At 42.9% G+C, this 17489-nt stretch overlaps 1 protein-coding gene across 1 annotated transcript in view; it reads left to right on the plus strand.

Moving 5' to 3' along the window:
- The window catches only part of LOC132405928 (voltage-dependent P/Q-type calcium channel subunit alpha-1A-like), a 393641-nt gene that overhangs the window by 261646 nt on the left and 114506 nt on the right, over positions 1-17489 (plus strand). Inside the window, exons 28-30 of the mRNA XM_059990909.1 lie at positions 6149-6289; positions 8704-8905; positions 16515-16679. Of these exons, the coding sequence (XP_059846892.1) occupies positions 6149-6289; positions 8704-8905; positions 16515-16679 (508 nt within the window). The remainder of the gene's footprint in view (positions 1-6148; positions 6290-8703; positions 8906-16514; positions 16680-17489) is intronic.

A 17489-nucleotide genomic window follows, 5' to 3' on the forward strand; every position in this document is an offset into this window, starting at 1 on the left:
TAGACAACATCCACTGCCTTCCCTTCATCCACTTTCCTGGTAACCTCCTCGAAAAACTCTAATAGATTGGTTAAACATGACCCTCCACACACAAAACCATATTGACTCTCCCTAATAAGTCCCTGTCTATCCAAATACTTGTAGATCCTATCTCTTAGTACTCCTTCCAATAATTTACCTACTACTGATGTCAAATTTACCAGCCTATAATTTCCCGGATTACTTTTAGAGCCTTTTTTAAACAACGGAACAACATGAGCTATCCTCCAATCCTCCGGCACCTCACCCGTAGATACCGACATTTTAAATACATCTGCCAGGGTCCCTGAAATTTCAACACTAGTCTCTTTCAAGGTCCAAGGGAATACTCTGTCAGGTCTTGGAGATTTATCTACTCTGATTTGCCTCAAGACAGCAAGCACCTCCTGTTCTTTAATCTGTTTAGGTTCCATGACCTCACTACTTGTTTGTCTTATTTCCATAGACTCTTTGCCAGTTTCCTTAGTAAATACAGATGCAAAAAACCCATTTAAGATCTCCCCCATTTCTTTTGGTTCCATACATAGCCGACCACTCTGATCTTCAAGAGGACCAATTTTATCCCTTATTGACTTAATATTCCTAATCCCTTATTGCTCTTAATATACCTGTAGAAGCTCTTAGGATTATCCTTCACCTTGACTGCCAAAGCAACCTCATGTCTTCCTTTAGCCCTCCTGATTTCTTTCTAAAGTATTTTCTTGCACTTTTTATACTCCTCAAGCACCTTATTTGCTCCCTGTTGTCTATACCTGTCCTACACCTCTCTCTTCTTCTTTATCAGATTTCCAATATCCCTCAAAAACCAAGGTTCCTTATTCTTATTCATTTTGCCTTTAATCCCGACAGGAACATACAAACTCTGCACTCTCCAAATTTCTCCTTTGAAGGCCTCCCACTTACCAATCACATCCTTGACAGAGAACAACCTGCCCCAATCCATGCTTTTTAGATCCTTTCTCATTTCTTCAAATTGGCCTTTTTCCAGTTTAGTACCTCAACCCAAGGACCAGATCTATCTTTATCCATGACCAAGTTGAAACTAATGGCGATATGATCACTAGACCCAAAGTGTTCCCCTACGCATATTTCCATCACTTGTCCTAACTTGTTTCCTAATAGGAGATCTAATATTGCATCCTCTCTAGTTGGTACCTCTATATATTGATTTAGAAGACTTTCCTGAACACATTTTACAAACTCTAACCCATCCAGACCTTTAACAGTATGGGAGTCCCAATCAATATGTGGAAAATTAAAATCCCCTACTATCACAATTTTATGTTTCCTGCATTTGTCTTATATCTCTCTGCAGATTTGCTCCTCCAATTCCTGCTGACTAGTGGGTGGTCTATAATACAACCCCATTAATGTGGCCATACCTTTCCTGTTTCTCAGCTCCACCCAAATGGCCTCGGTAGAAAAGCCCTCTAATCAGTCCTGCCTGAGCACTGCTGTAACATTTTCCCTGACTAGCAATGCCACCCACCCCCCGCCCCACCCTTCATCCCTCTGCCTCTATCACGTCTGAAACATTGGAACAGGTGTTATTTTAAAGAATGGTCTAAAGTAGTTATAAGTGCTATTTAATGCAAATCCTTCCCATTCTCTCTCCTCTTCCTGCTGGTTATCCTACTCTCCGGAAGCAGTTGTTCCATTGTTGAATATTCCTGCCCATTTAGGCCTAATTCACCACCCTCTGCCTCTAAGGCAACATAGTTTGATTATTCTCCATTCAGTGTCAGATTTATATAATACAGTTCTTTTAAATTTGTTTTGCAATTCCTTTTGTCTTTTCTTTGCTCTGCACTCTCCTTATTGACATACAGAGCAGTGTAGGCCTTCTGGCCCTTCAAGCCATGCTGCCCAGCAATCTCCAATTCAACTCCAGCCTAACCATGGGACAATTTACAATGACCAATGAACCTACCAACTGGTAGGTCTTTGTACTGTGGGCAGAAACTGGAGCACCCAGAGGAAACCCATGCATTCACAGGGAGAACAGGCAGTAATGGGAATTGAACCATGGCCATTGGTACTGTAAAGCGTTGTGCTAACCACTGTGCAACGTGCCACCCGAATAATAGCAACTACCTCTGTCTCTCATCTTTATTTCTAACTTTTCTCTTTATCCCTGCTATGCTGAGAACCAAAGAGGTTTTCTCTCAAATGTTTTTGGATTTGTTCTGCAGCTTTGAACTATGTTTCAATCTACCTGGTCTTAATTTGTACCCATGTTCTCCATCTATGTCATATCTCCATTCCAATGAGACTGGGGCGACACATTAGCGTAGTGGTTAGCACAACATTTTACAGTACAGGCAACCCACTGCTGTCTGTAAGGAGTTTGTAACATTCTCCCCGTGACCATGCGGGTTTCCTCCAAGTGCTCTGGTTTCCTCCCACAGTCTAAAGGCATCTGGTTGTAAATTTGGTGACCCATTGTAAATTGTCCCTTAGGTTAGGTTCAGATTTAATCAGGGGATTGTTGGGTGGCATGACTGTAAAGGCCAATTCCGCGCTGCATCTCAGTAAATAAATAAACATCACTTCTCACATTCTGACTTCCCGCCTCCATCTACGTAATATATCTGTTGTGGCTGAATAGGTTGTGAGTTTAAGTCCCACTTCAGATCTTTCAGACTGAGGGAGTGGTGCATGGGTAGCTGGATGAGATGTTAATCTAAGCTTAAAGACATTGAATGCATTAATGACTGTCTCCAGATATGACTACGAAGTCGAGGAGATTTGCTGGGTTTCTAATAAACCCAGTCCATCACGGGTAAAGCCCTCCCAACCACTGAGCACATGAAACGCTGTCACAGGAAAGCAGCATCCATCATCAGGGACCCTAGGACCTGTTCTCTTCTCACTGCTGCCATCAGGTTCAGGAACAGTTATTACCACTTAGCCATCAGGTCTTGAACCAAGGGGAATAAGTTCACTCATCTCCACTTGCCCCAACATTAAAATGTTCCCACGACCAATGGACTCACTTTCAATGACTCTTCATCTCATGTTCTGGATATTTGTTGCTTGTTTTCTATTATTATTATTATTTCTTCTTTTTGCATTTGCACAGTTTGTTGTGTTCTGCACTCTGGTTGAACGCCCATGTTGGGTGGTCTTTCCTTAATTCTGTTATGGTTTCTGTACACACAAGAAAATGAATCTCAGAGCTGTATATGGTGACATATATGTACTTTGATAATAAAATTTATTTTAAACCTAAAAAAGTAAATTCTGTGAGCACGTCTCTTGAAAACTTCAATCAGATCAGCTCACTTCCTTCTCAATTCTAGGAAGTACTCTTCTAGTTTATTTAATACCTGGTAAATCAACTCCACTGTTCCTCTGAAGTCAATACCAGGTGTGTTCCAGGTGTGACATTAGTATTGGTTTATTATTGTCACATGTACCAAGATGCAGTGAAAAGTTTTTATTTTGTAAGTCATCCTGGAAAATCATTCCATGCATAATTATATCAAGGTAATGAAAAGAAAGTACAATGTAGAATATAGAGTAACACCCACAAAATGCTGGAGGGACTCTGCAGGTCAGGCAGCATCTATGGAGGGGAATAAACAGCAATGTTTCGGGCCAAGACACTTAATCATGACTGGAAAGGAAAGGCGCAGTGGCCAGAATTTTCAGAAGCTAGAGTTTTCTAGCTTCTGCCCCCTTCCTGTTTAGTCCTGATGAAAAGGTCTTGGCCGAAATGTTGACTGTTTATTCCTCTCCATAGATGCTTCCTGGCCTGCTGAGTTCCTCCAGCATTTTGTGGGTGTTACTGAAGATGTGCACCATCTGCAGAATCTCTTCTGTATCATGTAATGTTGCAGTTACAGAGAAAGTGCAGTGTAGATAGACAAATAGAGTACATGGGCCACAAGGAGGCAGATTGGGGAATCAAGAGCCTAAGAGTTCATCTTTTAACATATGAGAGGTCTTTCCAGGGGTCTTATGACAGTGGGATAGAGAATGTGCTTGGTGCTAGGTGGTTCATGCTCTCAGAATTTTGTATCTACTGCCCAATGGGCAGGGCGGGTGGGGGGGGGGGGAGGGTGGAGCGAGAAGAAAGAATGACCAGAGTTGGGGAAGTACTGGATAATGTTGGTTGCTTTCCTAAGACAGCAGGAGGTAGAGGAGAGGCTGGTTTGTGAGATGGACTGGGCTGCATTCTCTGCTATCCACCACTTCTCACTGGTTCCTGGATCACTGAGAGAGAATGCTTTGGTTTCAAGCCATACAACCAGTCCAAAGATTACTCATAGAGTTTGTATGCTGGAGGCTCAGGTCTTTTGCTGCAGTAATAACCACATGTGCTTTCGTGCTGGTTCCGTTGTCCAGTCAGGCATCTGTGGGATTATGAAGAAGAGCAGAACCTTCTGCCCGTCTTGCTACCCCACTCTCAACACCAAGATAAAAGGATTATCTGGTAATTCCCCGGTCACTGATTGTGGGAGTTTGCTGCTGTGTAATGTATCCCCACATCAAAGTTATCAATCCAAAGCTCAGATGTCAGCCTCTGTGAGATCCTGAACCATGTCTTGCTTGGCTGTGAGCAGCAGGCTGACCCAGAGGTGTTGCATTGTCCATTCCTTAGCCTGATTCCTGGTGAGGGGTACAGCAGCAGGAACATGTTTTGACATGTCAGGTCAAGACTCACCGAGTGATTGAAGCACCATTTGTCCTCTGCCCCCAGAAGGAAATCAAGGTTCATGCTGACCCCACTGTCAATGTCTGCAAGCCACACCCACCACAGATTCTTAGAGGTGTTGGATACCTGCGTCATCACAGGGAGGCTCCTGCAAAGAGAGAGCGTCCGGCATCCTTTACTCTTTGTCTGACCATGGCTGGACATAGGACAGCACAGCACAGTACAGGCCCTATGGCCCATGATGTTATGCTGATCTTTTAACCTACTCTTAAGGTCAATCTCACCCCTCTTTCCCCATTAGCACTCTGTCATACTATTCTCCTTATTTTTATTCAAGGAACAACTTTATTTGCCATATACATATTGAGCGTCCCTTATCCAAAATGCCTGGGTCCAGAAGTATTTTGTATTTTGGAATATATAATGAGATACTGATGCAGCCGTTCAACACATTAAATTTTCAGCAGCAATGATCTTCATAAACTCTATCAATGAAGTTCTCTTTCTGCTTCATGATCAGCAGATGTTTTACCACCACAAATCTTTGAAAATTTTACTCTATGCCTTTTCTTAAATTTCTGTAACCAGCCTGCTGAATATTCACAATTACCTTCAATTTTCAGTTTGTCATGGCACATCTCTGCTTCATGATTAGCATACTGTTATGTGGCATTTATTCACTCTGACGCTAACAAATCCACTCTTACAATGCACGATTTATATCTTCATTTTTTGCTTCATACAGTATTTTTCTATTAACTTCTGTTCATTACATCTGTGAGATCATTTCTCAGAACTGCCTGTGGTGCACAGAGACCTACGCATCACCTGAGAACTTCGCTGGCCTTCGTCTTGTGGAATTTTCCATTTGTGATGTCAGCATTTGAAAAACAATTCAGATTTTGGAATTTCGGATAAAGGGTTCTCAACCTGGATTAGGAATTTTCTGTGGTGTGTTGGTCAGGGTGTGACATGCAACAAAAATCAACAACATTCAACAATTATCAAGAATAAAGATTTATATAAAAATGAAGTTAGAAATGTGGATATGGAATAGATGTACAAAAATGTCATCATGTATTTACAATGTAAACAACATAATGAAAGGCAGTTTGAAATGTTAACAGTGCAGTGATTGAGATAATTGATAGAGGGGGTGGGGCTAATTGAATGGTTGACCAGATTAACTGCCTGGGAGGCTGTTCCTGTGAGGGTGGACAAGTTGCTGATGTTGTTGTGATAAAGCAGCCGATGGTGGTTCTGTAGCTGTCACTCAACTCATGAGTTGACTTATTTTTCTGTGTGGGGAAGTGTTCCTGAGTGATAGCTGGAACAAGTCACTACAAATCCTGTAAACTCATTGTATGCAAAATGCTCTGAGTGTTTTTCTGAGTTGCTTTAATGCTACGTTTAACTATAAAGCATTTTTCTCTCTCTTGTTTGTTTCAGAGGGCAGTACCTGGTGTATATGAGGGAGAGTGATATTAAGGCACAGAAAAGAGAGTGGAAACGATACGAGTTTCATTATGATAACGTGCTCTGGGCTTTACTCACCCTCTTCACTGTATCAACCGGAGAGGGCTGGCCAGAGTAGGTATCATTATTAAACAGCAATGTATTGCAAACTTTATAACCTTGTGCATTCTTTATTCTCCCTTCTTGTCAGGAGAAATCCACACTCTTGCTTCACCCCTTCCTCTCACCTCTTTATATATTCAGGTTCAGTATCAGGTTTAATATCACTGGCATATTTCATGAACTTTGTTGTCTTTTCAGCCGCAGTACATAATAATAGAGAAAAAAACAGTGAATGACAATAAGTATATATTGACCTGGGTGATGGACGCTGACTTTTTGAGGCAGCGCTCCTCGAAGATGTCCTGGATGCTATGGAGGCGATTGTCCATGATGGAGCTGACTGAGTTTACAACTGTCTGTGGATTACTTAGATCCTGCGCGGTAGAACCCCCCGCCCCCACCTCCATTCCAGATGGTGATGCTCCCAGTTAGAATGCTCTCCATGGTAGATCTGTAGAAATTTGTGAGTGTTTTTTGGTGACATACCAAATCTCCTCAAACTCCTAATGAAATATAGCCACTGTATTTATCACATACAGATGGAAACATACAGTGAAGTGCATCATTTTGCATTAACAACTAACACTCCACAAGGATGTGCTGGGGGCAGCCCACGAGTGTCGCTACATATTCTGTCACCAATATAGAATGCCCACGTGCTCAGCAGATACTCAATAAAACAGCACATACCAAGCGACAAAGCAATAACAGAAAAACAAGCCCTATTCCCTATCCCTCCCTCCCACTCACACATGTATAGTCCTCTAACTCTAGGACGTGCTGTCTTCTGCAACCTTCAGCAGACTCAGATTCTCACCCTCCCTTGACATTTTCAGTCTCAGTCCAGAGCAGCTGACAATCTCTCTGTCTGCACAGATGCTGCCTGACCCACAGAGTTCTTCCAGCAGTTAGTATTTTAATAAGGACTTTGGAATTAAGTTCCAACACTTCCCCTACCACTCGCTGGCCTGTAGTTATCTTCTTTATTCCTGGTGCTCTTTTGAAATAAAGGAACAACATTTGCTACCCTCCAGTCATCACTCGTGGTTAATGAAAAGGCAAAAGTGTCTGTCCATTAGGGCCCCAGAAATCTTCCCTGTAAGATAGACTCTGTGCCATTAAGTAGAGAGTTGCTGGAGTGAAACCCACCAAAAGAAAAGCCTTTGCAATTCCTGTATGCTGCTGACAGACAGAGGGAATGTCCAGGGTAGTAAAAACGGAGCTAAGAAACCAGGCAGCGTTTCCCCCAGTGGGACCCAGCCTCACATCCAGGGATTCCACAGGTTTGTTCTGGAGATGGTGTTGAGGCTTTGGGACATCAGCAAGTGAGCTCCTTGCCTCAGTATACCCAGCCTGGAAGCAGCTCTCAAAGCCAGTGCTTTTACCAGGTTGGTCTAGTTATTTGCTAATAAAAAGCTATCCTTTGGAACTGCAGAGATACGGTCAACTTTAGAATTCACATGGACCTCATGAATGGTGAAACTAAAACCATAAACAAGAGATTCAGCAGATGCTAAAAATCTGGAGCAACAGACAAAATATTGGATGAACTCAGAAAGTGAGGCAGCATGTATGGAGGGGAAGAAACAGGACTCAGCCAAAACTCTCGACTGTTCATCCCCCTCCATAGATGCTGCTGTCCTGCTGAGTTCCTCCAGTATTTTCTGCTTGTTACTCTGAAACCATGCATTCGTGATTGATATATACTTAAGATAAAGATGCAGGTCTAAACGACACAGCAATGCACCTTTAAATGAATTCAGCTACCTAGTTCAACAAGGTGCATGGGAAGACAGGGAATGGAAATGAAACACTGATTTCATTCCCTCTGTCTGTCACCAGCACACAGGATTTATATAGGCTCTTCTTTTGATCTGTTTCAGTCCTGTAACTCTATCCAATAACACTATGAGTGTATGTTAAAGAGATTGCTGGGGCCAACAGAGGTTTAGTGTGGTATGTTGACAGCAGTATGTAGATTGGAATATCTGCACTTTGATGACCTACGCAGGGCAAAGTAATGTTTACTGAAATGGTTTGAAGATAAATTTACCTTGTAACTCTCTCATCTGACCTTGCAATGCTCATAGTTCAAGTTCAAGTTTATTATCATGGGCATACATACCCAGGTTATAAATACCATGAAGGTGAGCCTTTTGCTATAGTAGCACAGTATGTTGCAAACATGATGCACATTTTTTTTCACGTGTCAGGATGGAGGTTGGAGGATGGAGGTATGACATGAGGATGAGAATAATGCTGAGGCATCTCAGTCAGTCAGCACAAGCTCAGGGAAAGTGGTGTAATTTGGTTAAACTTAATCTTCATAATAAATGGTACCAAATCCAAATGGCAGTACAAGCTTGACGGGCCGAGTGGTCTACTCCTGCTCCAACATCCTCATGAATGCTCCTTTTTCCCTACAGTGTGCTGAAGCACTCGGTGGATGCAACCTATGAGAACCAAGGACCCAGCCCTGGCTACAGGATGGAGATGTCCATTTTTTATGTTGTATATTTTGTGGTCTTCCCTTTCTTCTTTGTGAACATCTTTGTGGCCTTGATCATCATCACATTTCAAGAACAGGGGGACAAAATGATGGAGGACTGCAGCTTGGAGAAAAATGAGGTATGAGGTTTGTACAATTTTCGAATGTAGTGTTTTTTTGAAGTTATTGCTGAGTGGTCAGAAATTAATTGCATTGACGTCAAAGATATTGAACACTAAGGCAAATGTACAGTACTAAGTATTTCATAAATAGGTGCACATGTGACAATTCTATCCCCGGGGACACTGATAATTCTCTTTCAATCATACCTGGTTAGCACACTGCTATTAGTAACTGAAGACAAGATATTCTGCAGATGAGGAAATCTTGCACAGCACACACAAAATGCTGGAAAACTCAGCAGTACTGGTGGCATCTATGGAGAAAAATAAACAGTTTCAAGTCGAGACCCATCATTAGGACTGAGCTTGGTGGTATGTGCTATCAAACTTTTGTATCTTTTTGATTATGTTGGCTGCTTTACTGAGGCAGGGAGAAGTACATATAGTCAGAGTCCGTAGAGGAGAGGCTGGTTCCTGTGATGTGTTGAGCTGTGTTCACAACTCTCTGCAGTTTTTTGCGGTCACACACAGAGCTGTTGCCATACCAAGCTGTTGTGTATCACTTTCTATGATGCATTGAAAAGAACTGGTGAAAGTTGACAGGGATGTACCAAATTTCTTTAGCCTCCTGATGAAGTAAAGGTGTTGACAAGCTTTCTTGACCGTGACATAAGGTTATTTTCCATGCTGTTTTAACAGAGTAAAAACCTCCCTTGGTGCTGTGTGGAACTGTCGCCAGAGGAAATATTAGAGCAGGGGGTCAAATGCTTAGTTAACAATGAAGGTTTTAATAACATCTTGGAGGAGAGAGTGGCAGAGAGAATGTCAGCAGCTGAAGACACAGCCGTGAGTGGTGGAGAGGTTAAATAGAGGGCAGATTGAAAGGAGTGCCAAGATCTTGGAAGGTTACAAAGCCACAGGAGGTAACAGAAATGGGGAAGGATGAACCCATGGAGGGATTTGAAAATATGTCAGAGAATGTTTAATGTTCTTTTATTGCTTAACTCTGATCAAACGATCATTGAAACACATGAGGTGTGATGGCGGCTGGGCTCAGCGTGTGTCAGGACAGACAAGCAGATCATTTCATGCTTGGAAGCAGAATGCAGAAGAACAATGGGTATATGTTTCAATGAACAGTGTTCATGTCATTGGATAATAACTGAGGCTTTATAAGGCATTGGTCAGACTGCACTTGGCGTACAGTTTTGGGCCCCCTATCTAAGAAACAATGTGCTGGCATTCGAGAATCCAGAGGAGGTTCACAAGAACTATTCCAGGAATGAAAGGGTTAATGCATGTGGAGCATTTGATGGCTTCTGGTTGTACTCACTGGAGTTTAGAAGAATGAAGGGGGATCTCATTGAAACCTATAGATGTTGAAAGGCCTAGATAGAGTGGAGTGGAGAGGATATGTCATATAGTGGGAGTAGTGTAGGACCAGAATACACAGCCTCAGAATAGAGGGACATCCCTTTAGAACAGGGATGAGGAGGAATTCCTTTAGCCCAAGGGTAATGATGAATCTGTGGAATTTATTGCTACTGCTGGTTGTGTAGTCCAAGTCATTGGGTAAAGGTTCTTGATTAGTAACGATGTCAAATGTTACGGTGAGAAGGCAAGAGAATGGTGTTGAGAGGGATAATAAATCGGCCATGATGGAAAGGCAGAGCAGAGTTGATAGGCCAAATAGCCTAATTCTGCTCCTATGGCTAAAGTCAACGTAGGTCCCTTGGAAGACGAGAAGGGGAAATTGATATTGGGTGATAAGGAAATGGCTGAGGCATTGAATGACTATTTTGTGTCAGTCTTCACAGTGGAGGACACATCTAATATGTCAAAGAATGATGTTATGGACGAAATGGGAGGTGAGGACCTCGATAAAATCACTGTCACTAAAGAGATAGTGATGAGCAAACTAGAGGGCCTGAAGATAGATAAGTCCCCTGGTCCTGATGGGATGCATCCCAGGATGCTGAAGGAATTGGCAGAGGTTATAGTAGATGCATTGGTAATCATTTATCAAAACTCTCTAGACTCTGGACAGATCCCGGCAGACTGGAAGACAGCAAACGTCACACCACTTTTTAAAAAAGAATGTAGGCAAAAGACGGGCAACTATAGGCCAGTTAGCTTCACATCTGTAGTCGGGAAAATGCTTGAAGCTGTCATTAAGGAAGAAATACTAAAACATTTAGAAAGGAGTGGTTCCATTAGACAGACGCAGCATAGATTCAGAAAGGGCAGGTCCTGTTTGACAAACTTACTGGAGTTCTTTGAGGACATAATGAGTGCAGTGGATAGAGAGGAACAGGTGGATGTCGTATACTTGGATTTCCTGAAGGCGTTCAGTAAGATGCTGCACAAGAGACTTATAAGTAAGATACAGATGCATGGAATCGGAGGAAGTGTATTGGCATGGATAGTGGATTGGTTAACCAACAGAAGGCAGAGAGTTGGCATAAATGGGTGTTTCTCTGGTTGGCAGTCAGTGGTGAGTGGGGTGCCACAGGGGTCGGTGCTGGTCCCGCAGCTGTTTACCATTTACATTAATGATTTGGAAGGGGGACTGAGTGTAGCATAGTAAAACTTGCTGGTGACACTAAACTGAGTGGAAAAGCAAATTGTACAGAGGATGTGGAGAGTCTGCAGAGGGATATAGATAGGTTGTGAGTGGGCCAAGGTCTGGCAGATGGAATACAACATTGGTAAATGCGAGATCATCCACTTTGGAAGGAATAATAGAAGAGCAGATAATTATTTAAACAGTGAAAGATTTCAGCATGCTGTTGTGCAGGGGGACTTGGGAGTGCTTGTGCATGAATCGCAAAAAGTTGGCTTGCAGGTACAACAGGTTATTAAGAAGGCAAATGGAATGTTGGCCTTCATTGCTCGAGGGATTGAATTCAAGAGGAGGGAGGTCATGCTGCAACTATACAGGGTACTGGTGAGGCCACACCTGGAGTTCTGTGTGCAGTTCTGGTTTCCATACTTGAGGAAGGATATACTGGCTTTGGAGGCAGTGCAGAGGAGATTCACCAGGTTGATTCTAGGGATGAAGGAGTTAACCTATGAGGAGAGATTGAGTTGTCTGGAACTATACTGTCTGGAGTTCAGAAGAATGAGAGAGGATCTTACAGAAACATACAAAATTTTGAAAGGGATAGATATGGTAGAAGTAGGAAAGTTGTTTCCATTGGTAGGTGAGACTAGAACTAAGGCACATTGCTTCAAGATTCAGGGGAGAAGATTTAGGATGGAGATGAGGAGAAACTTTTTCCCAGAGAGTGGTGAATCTGTGGAATTCTCTGCCCAGGGAAGCAGTTGAGGCTTCTTCACTAAATATATTTAAGATACAGTTAGTTAAGTTTTTACATAGTAGGGGAATTAAGGGTTGTGGGGAAAAGGAATTTAGATGTAGCTGAGTTTACAGACAGATCAGCCATGATCTTATTGAATGGTGGGGTAGGCTCGATGGGCCGGATGGCCTACTCCTGCTCCTATTTCTTATGTTCTTATGTCTTATGGACTAATGTTATAATCTACAAAAACTGAGTTTTCTAAAGACCGAGATGACTTCCCAGAGACCATGACTGGCTTTGTTTGAGCTCTCTGAGCAATATTTTTCATTAATTTTCTGTAAAATGTAATTTCCAAATTAAATTTTGTTCCAATCTTGAATAGTGTAAATGGCTTCTTTATTATTGTCAGAGTGCTGAATCTGATGGTTATTCTGTGTGGGAGATGGTTATCAACAAGAATGAGGAATTAAAGCTCATTCACTCATGTTCAACAGGCTGTGTGACAGCAGTGGCTTTCATTCAGCTTATGACAATGTCTCACTGACTTCAGTGGCACTGATTACTGAAGCCGATTTACAATGCAGAGTCACTGATAGATTGCAGACCTCCTGTAGCTAACTGCAGAAAAATATCCTCTCCTACTGCTTGGAGGGGAAAGCCATTGCTCATTTTAATTGAAACATGTATTGAAACCCATTGGTAATTTTGTGAATGTGTAGATTCCTGAAAAAAATGTTTTGCATGGGTTTTGAAAAGTTTGTATCCCTTCCCTATTTTGGCTTTGTCAGAGAAGCCAGACAGTGGTAGTACAGGGTTGCCTCTCTGACTGGAGGCCTGTGACTAATGGTGTGCCACAGGGATCGGTGCTGGGTCTGTTGTTGTTTGTCAATGATATGGATGATAAATGTGGTTAACTGGATCAGCAAATGCGCAGATGACACCAATTTTGTGGGTGTAGTGGACAGTGAGGAAAACTAGCATGGCTTGCAGAGGGATTTGTATCTGCTGGAAAAGTGGGCTGAAAAATGGCAGATGGAATTTAATGCAGCCAAGTGCAAGGTTTTGCACTTCGGTAGGACCATCCAAGGTAGGTCTTACACAGTGAATGTTAGGACACTGAAGAGTATTGTAGAACAAAGGGAACTGGAATACAGGTACATAACTCGTTGAAAGTTGTGCCACAGGTAGGGAGAATCGTAAAGAAAGCCTTTACCATTTTGGCCTTCATAAACCAATATACTGAATACAGAAGATGGGATGTTATGTTGAGGTTGGATAAGACATTGGTGAGGCCTAATTTGGAGTATTATGTGCAGTTTCAATCACTTACCTACAGGGAAGATGTAAACAAGGTTGAAAGAGTGCAGAGAAAATTTACAAGGATGTTGCTGGATCTGGAGGACCTGAGTTATAAGAAAAGATTGAATAGGTTAGGACTGGACTCTTTAGAACATAGAAGACTTGAGAGGAGATTTGATACAGGTATGCAAAATTACAAGGGGTACGATAGGGTAAATGCAAGCAGGCTTTTTCTACTGAGGTTGGGTGAGACTGCCACCAAATGTCGTGGATTAAGGGTATAAGTTGTAAAGTTTAAGGGGAACGTGAGGGGAAACTTCTTCACTTAGAGGGTTGTGAGTGTGGAATGAGCTGCCAGCACAAGTGGTACATGCAAGCTCAATTTCAATGTTTAAGAGGTTTGGATGGGTGGTAGGGATATGGAGTGCTGTGATCCCAGTGCAGGTCATTGAGAGTAGGCAGCTTAAATGGTTTTAGCATGGACTAGATGAGCTGAAGGGCCTATTTCTATGCTGTACTTCTCTATGACTCTAAGTCCTGTCCACAGAGGAATTGGGCCAGCCACTTCCTGTCACAATCCTCTTAATAGTTTTTGTTAAGTCAGGTCTGTATCAACTCACAGCAGTCCCACTAATCCCTCTCCTGCACTTGTTTCTCTATAATCTGGTCTCCCTTACAATACCAACACTAATTCTCCTACCAGCCACTAGGAAGAATTGGAAATGGCCCAGAAGGATCTCAGCCAGAAAGTCGACTGCTTTCTCCCCCTCCATAGATGCTGTCTGACCTGCTGAATTCTTCCGCATTTTATGTGTGTTACTAGGAAGACCTGACAGCTAACCTAAGAGCCACAAGGCCTTTGGGACTGGCATTTCCCTGTTACATTCAATGGGCATCACCACTTTGACAGGTATGACGCACATTTCTGACTTGCCAATGGCCATGATCTATAATCACAGTTAAACGAGCTAAAGGTCAAGCATCTTGGGTGATTCAGAGAAATTCACTAGGATGATATTTTAATCTTCACTGACTCCCCCACATTAATTTTGATGAGTTGCCTTTAGCACAGCATCTGTGCACGAGGTGCCACATTTCAAATGAGGGATAACATTACTACTCTATAGTGTGGAGGGCCACATTACTGTATTATTTAACCACTTCTTGATTCCCTCTCCTCCACATTTTCAGACATTTTTCTCACAATTCTCCTGTCATTCGCATCATGGGGAGAAATGTTGGACCACAGAACAGCACACTGGAGGAACCGGCCCTTCAGCCAACAAGGCGGTGCTGAAATAATTAAACCAATGGTACTTTGATATGTTGTCCATAGCCTCCTCTACTGCCATGATGAGACCACTTGCAGCTTGAAGGAGTAACACCTTATATTCCATCTGGGTAGCCTCCAATCTGATGCCATTAATAGCATTTTCTTGTCTCCTCCCCCCGCACTCCACCATTCCCCATTCTTGTTTCCCTCTCACACCTCTTCTTACCTGCCCATCACCTCCCACTTCCCTCTCTCCTATGGCCCCCTGTCCTCTCCTATCAGATTCCCCCTTTATCTCTTTCACCAATCGATTTCCCAGTTCTTTACATCACCACCCACCCCTCTCCCTGTTTCACCCGTCCCCTATCATCTTGTACTTTTCCCTGCCCTCCCCCCCACCTTCATATTCTTTCTCGTTCTCCCTTCCTTTCCAGCCCTGATGAAGGGCCTCAACCCGAAATGATGACCATTCACCCTTTTTCACAGATGCTGTCTGGCATGCTGAGCTCCTCCAGCACTTCGTGTATTGCTTTGGATTTCTAGTATCAGCAGATGTTCTTGTGTCTTTGATTAAACTAATCCTTTTTGGCTGAACATGGTCCATATTAGCATGTCTATCTGTCTGCTCAGGGTCCTCTTAAAAGCCTCTAACTTTAATATTTAAAACTGTTTAATCATATCTGCTTCTTCTCCTAACATCCCGTTCCATGTACTCACCACACTGTGTAAAATAAACTTGTCTGCACACCTCCCTCAAACTTTCCACCTCTCACCTTAAATGGCTCTCTAGTGCTGGACATTTTAACCCTGAGAAAAAGATGCCAACCATCTACACTACGCTTCTCAGAATTTTATAAGCTTCTATCAGCCTCCACCGCTCCAGGGAGAAAAACCAAAATTTGTTTAACCTCTCCTTATTAGCACTTGCTCTCTAATCCAGGCAGCATCCTGGTAAGTCTTTCTGCACCTTCTTCAAAGCCTCTGCATCCTTCCTATAATGGGGCAACCAGAACTGAGTGCACGTCTCCAGCGGTGGCCCAACCAGTTTTATAAAGCTACAGCATAACTTCCTGACTTTTGAACTCAATGCCTTGACCAACGAAAGTTGGCATGCCATGCCCTTTCTTTACCACCCAATCAACTTGGGCAGCCACTATCAGGGAGTGGCAGAGAATTTAGGCAGTGGAACTTTGGCAATAGGAGGTGAAAACAGGACTGACAGCAGAAGCCAACTGCGAGTGAACAGCTTGGCTTCCAGCGCTTTTGAATGGGAGGAATGAACGTCAACAGCTTCTTAAAGCAAGGATACTGCAAAGTTGGCAATTGATGAGGTCACAGCAAAATCCATTCCTCAGTGTTGAATGAAATGCAATGTCTGGGCAAGGATGCCCTTTCCATTTTAGTATATGAACATCTGCAGTCTCTTGTATTTCCAGGATGATGAGTGGGGCTACACACAAAATATTGGAGGAACTCAACGGGTCAGAAAATGGATGGTTGGCATTTCATGCTGAGATCCTTCATCTTGAATCTTGATGAAGGGTCTTGGCCTGAAATTTCCCTCCATACATACTGCCTGGCCAGCTGAGACCCTCCAGTGCTCTGTGTGTTGCTCCAAATTCTGGTTTCTGCAGTTTCTTATGAGAGTGAAGCTTCCCGGTGCTTGCAGTGGTTAGCTAGGTGTTTGCTGTGTTAGTGTTTAATGGTCTGAGGATTTCCTGCTCCTGCTGAATTGTTATTTGTTCTCTTGCAGAGAGCCTGCATCGATTTTGCTATAAGTGCCAAACCCTTGACACGACACATGCCACAGAACAAGCAGACGTTCCAGTACAAGATGTGGCAGTTTGTGGTGTCACCTCCATTTGAGTACACAATCATGGCCATGATTGCTCTCAACACTGTGGTGCTAATGATGAAGGTCAGTGCACAGGACTCTCTCTTGCCATTCCTGCTACAGATCCCCATCCGGCACTTGCCACTCTCATCCAGGTGAATGTCACTTCCAAAGGAGCATCACCTATTGGGTGCAGAGGGTGATTGCCAGTGATCCTGTCGGTGATATCTCCCTGTCCTTCAGTAACCCTGAACTACTAAGTGTCCCACAATATTATATTTAGTTGGCAGATAAAGGCACATCTTACCCATTAAGCCTTTTGCACACACTTTATCTTTGCCAGTTAGCCCTATAAACTCCGAAAGAAGTCAAGGGCCAGTTTATTAATGAATTCCACATATTCACCACCCTCTGTCTAAAGAAATTCCTTCTCATCTCCGATCTAATTGGAAGTCTCTCTCTTCTGAAGCTGTACCCTCTGCTACTAGACTCCACCCCCCCCTCCCCACTATAAGAAACAAATTCTCCATATCCACCCTATCTAGGCCTCTCAATATTCGTTAGGTTTCCATGAGAACCCCCACCCCATTCTTCTAAACACCAGTAATGCCCAGAGCCATCAAATGCAAATATGTTAAGCCTTTCATTCCCAGAATCATTCTTGTGAACCTCCTTTGGACCCTCACCAAGGCCAGCAATCCTTTTTTAGATAAGGTGCCCAAAACTAATCACAATATGCAAAGTGTGGTCTAACCAATGCCTTATATAGCCTCAGCATCTTTGCTTTTATAGTCTAGTCCTCTCGAAATGAATGCCAACATTGCATTTACCTTCCTTACCACCAACTCAATTTGCAAGTTAACCTTTAGAGGATCCTGCACAAGACTCCCAATT

The sequence above is a fragment of the Hypanus sabinus genome, chromosome 16 (assembly GCF_030144855.1).
Source record: "Hypanus sabinus isolate sHypSab1 chromosome 16, sHypSab1.hap1, whole genome shotgun sequence".
Lineage (NCBI taxonomy): Eukaryota > Metazoa > Chordata > Chondrichthyes > Myliobatiformes > Dasyatidae > Hypanus > Hypanus sabinus.